The following is a 9,715-nucleotide window of genomic DNA, read 5'->3' as shown; positions in this document are numbered from 1 at the left end:
GCAATAACCTGTTGCACTTTTTGGTAAATGTATGCGCTATTAGCGCAAAAACGTGACCCAACCTAATCCCTGGTAAAGTAATGAACACTTTGCAGGATTGATTTAGCAGAGCATTTGTTTTGCGGGGTTTTTATCAATAAAAATGTACAGCCAATAATTATCTTTGATAAAATAATTTCCATGTCAATTGTTTGTGCAGGAGTATAACCATGTGAAACATTCAATATAACCAACAAAAACATAACTGCAGTTTATTTCTTAATATATTCATACCAAACGTTTCTCTAACATGTAAAAATTCCATAAAAATAAGAAAAAAGTTTCTAAACCTTATAATTAGTCCAGTATTACAAAACCTGCAATTAAATTTAATTATCAGGAAAGATAACATTAATCATGACACTAAATTTAAAAAGACTAAAGTGAATCTCAAATTATTAGAATAAAATACAATATTAAGAATACCCACAAATACATTAAAATTTAAAACTGAGGGGTCACAACAACAACTAAATAAAATAATAATAACAACAATATAAAGTATTGGCAACTATTGTGCCAATTTTTCTCTCTTGATCTGGCCCCCTTTTCACAAAAAAACTTAAGTCGGTTTCCCTGACCATGGACCTAACTAGAGAAGGACAAGTTACGCGGAGAAAGATCAAAGGATAATCGGCTTAACGCGAGCTCTTCGCGAAACGATGTGCGTTCGGATCACGTGACCTCCCGTACAGGTAGCGAGCATATCGCGGCTGTTGATGACTTTTTGTGTCATTTGGACAGGTAGCTGGTGATAACGCGAGGAAAACGTTCGGGTGGATGAGTCAAGACACTTATAGAGATAAAATGTAAGTACAATTTCTTTTGCTATTTTGGATGCTAGATGAGAATAAGGTATGTTTGTTCATGGAGGAATTCAAAATGCCCAATATGGTGAAGGCAATCGTGTTTGTTGCCGTAAAATGAGTGTTTAAAATTGTACAACTGCAGTGTCGAATACTTGTCTTTAGCTATGATCCGATAGAAAAATATTTCTAGTCTCGAAATTTTACCTCTATGTAAAGGATTAGCCTTAGATGCGGCAATAATTTAACCTCAAATCGTGTTTTGAATTAAAATGACGCAATTCCTCTCCGATTTATTCGACTCGCCGACATCGTTTTAGGTCTGGTATTTTTTTTACCTACGGTTTAGATAAAGGTGGCATCAACACCGCTGTGTACTATATGTATAGGTTTATGTTACTTGCTTAAGTGAGCCCGAATTATTGAATGATAATTAATATTTTTAACTGTTAATATGGGCTCTCGTTGCAACATGACACCACACATGCAATTGTGACACACAAAAACGCACCTGTGATCCTTTTAATATCCTTTTATCAAAGTTGACATTAACACTGCTTTAAAGTATATATATATATATTTACACATTACCGGCTACAGTCAGCTCCGGTCTGAGAATGATAATTATTATTTTTCTAACTCTCAATATGGGCTATCATTGCAATATGGCACCACACATGCAATTGTGACACACAAAAACGCACCTGTGATCCTTTTAATGTCCTTTTATCAAAGTTGACATTAACACTGCTTTAAAGTATATATATATTTACACATTACCGGCTCCAGTCAGCTCCAGTCTGAGAATGATAATTATTATTTTTTTAACTCTTAATATGGGCTATCATTGCAATATGGCACCACCCATGCAATTGCGACATACAAAAACGCACCTGTTGGCCTTTAATATCCTTTTATCAAAGTTGACATTAACACTACTCTGAAGTATATATGTATATTCACATGACCGGCTAAAGTCTGCTCCAGTTTGAGAATGATAATTAATAGTTTTTCATTTTTAAATTGGATTCCCTAAACAGAATAAAGACGACTGACAAACACCCTCATTGGTCTTATAGTGAAAGTGTATATGTGGACATGTACACATGCAAAGTGCATGATTATATTTACTTGGGTAATGGTCATAAAAGTAGATCTTGATCACATTTGTGATAAGAGTCTCACCTCTGAAATTGCCTTGCTACATTGCATTATCTTGTTATCAGGTGCTTGAAATCTTTGAAATAATCCTGAGACATGCCTTTGGATAACACCTAGCTGGCTTTATCAAATCATCAAAGGGCCTGACGGTGTAGTTACCTGGCTGATAATGATCTAGAAAATCCATGCCTTACAAGGGAAGTAAATTTAACTAGAGGGAAAATCTACCTGACAGGTAGAATCTTGAGATGCATTTGATAAGGCTTACCTGTGGCTCAAATGTCCAAGTAGAAATAAAAAAGGCAATTGTCATTTATAGTAGTTTGTGATAAAAACATTCTTATTCTCTTCCAGATTCTCTCCACAAGATGCCGGAAAGTTAAAATTGGACAATGCACCATTGCCCAAGAGGAGACGCACTAATTAAACATTTGGACAATAATTCACATAGGTCAATAAGAAATTAGTTTATACCTTTTATAAATAAGTTAATACTACTCGTGATACAAATAGGAAAGAACTCCAACATGACTTTCACAAAAAGAGACAAGACAAGAAAACTGCACATGTATTGTATATTCATCATCACTAGCTTTGTAACAAGCATTTTTAATGTTTACTTTTTTAATAATAAATATTGGAATGTACTCAAGTTGTTTTATATTTGCTATCTTATAATCAAAAAAAAAAAAAATGAAATGTAAAAAACATGGATTATATGTTTAGACAGTTTTTTCTTGCTTGATTGAAATTACATATTCAATTACCTCAGAATACACTAACTACAGGTTTAAAAAATCTGATCCTGATAAAATTCATACTCACATTTGACTTTGACCGTCTTGCAGTGATATGCGTCTTATTTGTCAAATCTTTTATTATTATAATATATTAAGTTGTGTAAAAAAAAAAGGAAGTGAAAAGAAATAAAAAGAAGATTTTTTATGTCAAATATATGCATTTTTTATTACCATAAGATCAGTATTGGTGAAATTAATCTCATATTGTAAACGGGTAACTTTTAATGAAAAATAAAACGAAATATAAATGAAAGATAGTTGCTGACTGAAAAACCAAATATTATGAATACTTATAGTAAGTTCTTGAATTATGACTGCTTTTCAGTTACTGAAAACAGAAAGCCATATTTTGGTACCTGGTGTATTATTTTCTACCAAACTAATACAACAAATCTGACTTTTAAATAACTAATTAAAATTAATGTAAACCTAGATGAAATTTCTAATTAAGATCTTAATTGCTAAGTGAAAAAACCCAAATGTTATAAATGCACAAGATCATACTGTTTGTTGAAAATCTAGGTAATAATTCAAGCTGTAATTCTACTCTTCCTTTTGAGAGACTTTCTCAATCCTTTTTCTTTCGTAGATGCAGACACAGATTCTTGGTACTTTTCTTTAAGCTGTCTGCGAAATGAGTGGCCCCTAATGGTAATATATAATTTCACAAACATTTTTAATTTGTCTGATTCACCAGCAGTCAGTTCTTGTGTAAATTTGATTGATCTTCCGGGGTGTCACAGCTACTGGTACATGTAGGAATGAGATTTCCGGTCGTTGGGTGCGTATTTCTGTCCTGTCAGAGACTACCTCACGGGCAGAAAAAGACAGCAGGTATTGAAGACAAACTTCACACCCCGTTTTTATGAGGTAACGGGGAAAATGCCGAAAACCCCTCAATAAATTTCCACGTGTTGACGGAAACCTGTGTGCTCGCAACTGCAAGATGGCGGCAATGCTGTATCATAGCAACCACGAGGGACTGCGATAATTTGCGTTATCAATGCAGAGAAACAATAGAAATGCACTGAAGCACAGCGCGCGCTACCTTGATAATAAGCTGTTCAGACGCCCGTGGAGCTATCAAAACAGATTATGTGAGACAATAGGCGAATGTTTACCCGAACGCACATAGCTTCAAAGGAAGATGCCGCGTTACTTGTCCTTCTCTATTTAGGTCCAAGCCCTGACTAAGAACTTGGTTACCAACGTAATTAAGTCGTTACGTCACTAAGTCCCGTTTTACAAAGAATCTAAAAGGTCGCTTACGTCGTTTTTTTATTAGCTGATAGTCGACGATGTCTAGCCTCCTCGGGAGGAGACTTAAGTCGGCAAGCTCAACTAAAACTCAGTAAATGAGAGCATAAACAACAAAAATTTGGAAAGAACATACCTCCTTCAAGATACTGTGTCATAATATCCTTGAATAGCACTGACATTTATGGAATATTGAAATAACAAGGCAGCAAAGCTGTCAAATGTACAGACAAAAAACAGAAAATAAAGATGCAAAATAGGTCATTTTGTCAATTTTGATGCAATAATAAATAATGCTTATAATAGCACTGTCAGTCAACACTGAATTTTAATCATGCACAACAGGTAAAATGGTCAATAACATGAGCGGACCCAGAGATATTTTCTGACAGTATTCCAAAGTATCTATTTTGATCCATCCTCCATTTTGATGGTCTTCCAACAGAAGAAAAAATAGATACCAGGCAATATAAACTTAATAACCTGACTGTCTTCCGGAAGACCCTGAAGATGGTCTCAATCTACCCTTTCAATAAGATTACAGTTTCAGGACCATGAGTTTAAATTCACATGATGAAAGTCTCAATATTTGAAAAATGATGACAGTGCATAAAATAATATTACATAAGTAACATAATGTTTAAAGACATAAAAAACAATATATACAACTGCTTATGTGGAAATACAGAAATGTCAGAGCCTCAGGCGGATGAGAGTTAAAAGTCACAAATGCAAGTGTTTGAGAAAAAATTATAAAGGAAAACATAACAAAACTAGAAAAGCGCTCCGAGAGTGCAGACCTCTGCCAAGGTAGCAATTGTTGATTATTATTGATTATTGTCCTCTTTGGCCCACTTCTGACAGTTCCTGAAAATTTCAGCAAAATCGGTCCATAACTTTTTGAGTTATGTTGATGACAAACAGGGGTGAAAATATAACCTCCTTGGCAGAGGTAAAAATAATTCCAATGAAGCTGCTATTCAAACTTTTAATCTTTGAGTTTGATATAACTTATTTGCAATTATTAAACAAAATTCACCTGCATAATTATCACTGCTTCCTTATTATTAATCTAGCAGAGAGCTTAACCTATGGGAGTTTACAGGGAAATATCAACAAGTGTGCTTTATGTAATCTCATTTAATGGCCGATTAATTAGGCTAATTACTTTATAACACTGAAATTAGCTAAGTGATACCCAAGGGAAATTTACAGACTGACCCTCTCAAAGGTCTTTCAGGCCCATAAGTCACAACTTAAGAAAAGCACAAAACAATAATGCACAAAATAGGAGACTAGCAATTCTGATGCAATAATACATTACAGTCAACATCAAATTTTAATTTTGCACAACAGGTAACACCAACGAAAGTAAAAGCATAAGGCTTCAGGCCCATCAGAGTTCAAGTTTATACTTAGAAAGTGCCAGAATGAAAAAAATGAAATTTCACACAAAACTGCATAAAATTCAATAATAAATGATAACCCAATTGACCTGGCTTTCTAATTTGAACTGCATGCCAATCCTAAAAATCATACTCATAAGTTAAATATAATAATAAATAACACAGTTTTCTTTTCATAATGTTTGCAGTAGCAGTGCAAAAAGATTATTGTCAATTTTGATGTAACATTACATAATAAATTATAGAATAATTATCACCAATTTTTGATTATTGACTATAAATAGCATGAACATGTAGAAAATTTGATTACCATCCGGCTTCATGTCCATGGGAGCTCCGAGTCCCACAATGAATATGCCAAAAAGATAATGAATATTTCACTAAAATGTATAACTTCCAGAAAAAGAAGCCAATTAGACTGCTTTTCCAACTCGGGCTGCATTTTAGTCCTGTGTTTCTTTTTTGAAAGTTTGACAATCATAAGTAACACGGTTTTCCCATAATGGTCATCATGGCAGAAGCACCAAAAATTGTGTTTTCTTCTATTTTGATGCAACATTACATAATGCTTAACAGCATAATACATCAATTTTTAATAATAAAATATATGTGTCATGGATTTTCAGAAAATGTGACTAGCATGGGTCTTCAAGCCCGTGGAGGTTCTAAGTCGCACCTTAAAAATGCCAACATGTGAAAAATTTAATTTTCACAAAAAACTGTTTAACTGCCAGAAAAAGTTACCAAACAGACTGCATTGCCTACTGAAGCTGTATTTTAGTCCCATGTTTCTTTCCTGTAAGTTTGAGAACAGTAAGTGACATGATTTTCCTTAAATGGTCATCATGGGAGCAGTGCCCAAAATAGGGGTTTCTTCAAATTTTGATGCAATATTACATAATGTTTAACAGCATAATGACCATTAATTTTTAATTATAAAATATTAGTATCACAGATATTCAGAAAATGTGACTAGCAAAGGTCTTCAGGCCCATGGAACTTCAAAGTCACGTCTTGAAAATGCCAAAATGTAAACAAGACAGCACTGTTCTGAAATGGGTTTATTTCCGTTTTTAACACTTTTTTAACATAAAACAAATTAAACATTTTACTGCCATTTTTTTTATGACCAACTAAGAAAATTGATGAGATGAGAAAAGTATCAATAGAACAGTGTTTTAAATGTCCAATTTCCTCCATTCTGAGATTCTGAACATAGTGGATGATTGAATCTGACAAACTGCAATGATATGTGTTTATCTCATTTTTGACACTTCATTACACAATACATGATAACAAATTTACCATCATTTTTACATAATCAACTGACAATGTTGTAAAGATGCAGGAAATATCAAACAAACACTTTTACGTATCTTATTAGTTCAATAATGAGACTATTAACATGCCTAAGAATTGAATCTGAGGAAATGTGAAAAAAAAAGCATAACTTCTAAAATAATGGCCTGATTATGCTGATTTTCATACTATGTTTTAGTAAGATTGACCACTCCTGCGAGTACAATGACAATGCATTGGCCTATCTGTTTTTCTTATATTGTGTTATCAATGTGCATATATGCTGAAAAAAATGAAAAAAAAAGCATAACTCCCCTAAAAATGACCCGTTTTCCACTTATCGTGTTTACGGTGTTGCATATATGCTGAAAAAAGTGAAAAAGAAGCATAACTTCCCTAAAAATGACATGATCATGCTGATTTTCGAACTTGACCGGCGTATTATGAATGTTCATCAGTTCTGTAACTTTCAAGCCAAAAGGTAAAACGGTTTTCCACTTAACGTGTTTACGGTGTTGCATATATGCTGAAAAAAGTGAAAAAAAAAGCATAACTTCCTTAAAAATGACCCAATCATGCTGATTTTCGAACTTGACCTGCGTATTATGAATGTTCATCAGTTCTGTAACTTTCAAGCCAAAAGGTAAAACAGTTTTCCACTTATCGTGTTTACGGTTAAAGTGCACGCCAACGGCGACCGCGACGACAGACGCAGATGACGGCTATATGTACAGACACATCTGTGTCTGTACATAAAAAATAAAATGCCCCTTCACCCAGCCCATCGTGTGTTTGTTTATGTTTTTGACCGCTAGACGTCCGTCAACAGTGTTCCACGACAAGCTAATGTTTAACTGTTACTTTGAAGTTGTATCGAAGTTAAACTAATCAATAAAGTTCAAAAACAAACTTTGTTTGTGTTTTGGCTGATTTTTATTGTTGATAAACGTTCATTCTCGGCCGAAAGAGGCCATGAAACGTCATGTCTTGTGAAACTTTTCAAATTTTACACTTCCTTTTCTTGAAGAGTTTCTCGTGCGCGTCGACTACGGTAAGCACGCCAAGCTAAGACGTTAGATTCTTTGTGAAACACTCCTAGTCGACTGCAGCATAGTCGACCTAGCTAGGTCACCTAGCTCGAGCTAGTCGACTAGGAATTTAAGATTCTTTGTGAAACGGGGGCCTGGTGTACTTCTTAACATTTTCACACCAGAAACTGGTTTAACTGGTAACATGTAACACCTGGATCTCCAAGGTTATATGATTACCCAAGTCAAACCAATATCTTTCTGAAGTAGTTCTGTCTTAACAGATCTGAACTGTGTTTATTTAACCTAATAAGTCTCTAAGTTAAATGGCATTATTTTAATTTTTTTTTTCTTTTTTTTTTTTTTTGATCATGCAAACTGTGACTTGAGTGGATGTTGAAAATAAATAATACTTACTAAATCATTTACTATAATTAAGTCTGCTTCTAGTAAACAAATATACATCCATGTGGAGACCACAAACAGTCTGGTTCACTTAAGGTATACAATTTCCTGCTTTCAACAAGTGACAATAATAAGTCAACTATACACAGAACTCTGATCATATACTCAATATGCATATCAAATATTCTCATTTATTGAATTATTCCAACAAAAATTATCAAACATATTTCTAGAACATCAATTTGTTCAGAAAATCCCAAAAGATAGCTTCTTGTGGTGGCCAAAATTAAAAAAAAAATAGTTGTTTGTGGAATAAGTTAAAAATCAGTTTTGTTTATTTTATTCCTGCAGCATCAATTTGTTCAGGGGAAAAAATAAAATAAAAAATCAATCCTTAAAAAGGTCAGCTGTTTGTATTTGAACCAACTTCACCCTGAGCCTCTTGTTGCAGTGTCTCCAAATCAATACTGGAAGGAATGGTGACCCCTGCCCCTGTGTGGAGACCAAGAATCACCAGTAATCTTGTCCACATAAAGTCCACCATCTCCAGCTCATTTGACGTCTCCTTGGTGGCCTTCAGAACATATCTGAATGACTCGTCGATAATGGCAATGAACATATTGATCAGCGACACCTGGACTATCATTGCAAAGGTTATCAGAAACACAATACCAATGACACGGTTTGAGTCTCCCAGAATTGCAAACTCAAATCCTCCCATGATCAGAGTGAACAATGTCTGTAATGTGTCTATTAAGGACTTAAATTTTTCGATGTAGTGACCGAAAGCACATTGCCCAAAGAAGGAATAGGCCATCATGAGGAAAGCTAGAACTAGATAGAAATGTAGTGTAGGCTTCCAAGATTTCTTCAAAGTGGCAGACAACATGTTCATGCGGACATTAAACCGTAGCAGCTTGAAAAACTTAAGCACTGTCAGCACCAGCATGGCTGCCAAGGTGTAGCCCAGGATGTAGTCCCAGAATGCTGCTGGAAAAAAGTTCACAAATTCCTCTCTGCCATGTTCATGGAAATTGGCAATGGTGAAGTTCACTATCACTAAACGTTGAAAAAACAGACCAATGGCTGAGTATCCCAGGCAGACAATTGCCACCTCTATGTAACTCCAGGGATCTGAGAAGTATTCCTTAGAACCAGTGTTTCTGAATTTGCTGAACTCTCTGTATGTGGATGTCAGTATAAACAGGATGAACATAACTTCACAAACTGCGACAAAGATTTCCAACCCATTCCTGAAGTGAAAATAAAATTAAAAATAAATAATAAAGAGCTTGATACCTGATCAAACTCACAGAAAGAAACTCACAGTTAATGATGAAGGTTTATCAAATCACCACCTTTCTGGCAACAAATGTATACCTACTGACTTCAGGGCTGTTGTTATAAATTTGCTCTAAATAAAATTTCGTTTCAACTGTATCTCTTTACTTGCATTGTTTTATAAAGTATATTTTATAACACTATATTTATTTTTTTTCATTTTATACTAATAC

The 9,715-nt window shown here is 34.4% G+C and overlaps 1 protein-coding gene and 1 long non-coding RNA gene across 3 annotated transcripts in view; one reads left to right on the top strand and one right to left on the bottom strand.

Annotated features, from left to right (window-relative positions):
* Window positions 1-626: 626 nt before the first annotated feature.
* LOC147759925 (uncharacterized) lies at window positions 627-2,658 on the top strand. The gene is made up of 2 exons (XR_015330980.1): window positions 627-848; window positions 2,361-2,658. It is a non-coding gene; the product is annotated as an uncharacterized LOC147759925 (long non-coding RNA).
* A 1,607-nt stretch (window positions 2,659-4,265) lies between these two features.
* Window positions 4,266-9,715, bottom strand: part of LOC147759924 (polycystin-1-like protein 2) — a 39,257-nt gene continuing 33,807 nt past the window's right edge. For both annotated transcript variants that reach the window (XM_086994897.1, XM_086994898.1), the window contains one exon: window positions 4,266-9,454. In XM_086994897.1, coding sequence (XP_086851023.1) covers window positions 8,605-9,454 — 850 coding nt within the window. In that variant the 3' untranslated portion in view covers window positions 4,266-8,604. The remainder of the gene's footprint in view (window positions 9,455-9,715) is intronic.

The sequence above is a fragment of the Lingula anatina genome, chromosome 9 (assembly GCF_051362555.1).
Source record: "Lingula anatina isolate TDL-2025a chromosome 9, LinAna3.0, whole genome shotgun sequence".
Classification (NCBI taxonomy): Eukaryota; Metazoa; Brachiopoda; class Lingulata; order Lingulida; family Lingulidae; genus Lingula; species Lingula anatina.
Note: the sequence above shows the minus strand (reverse complement) of the source record. Positions and strands in the feature narration are given on the sequence as shown.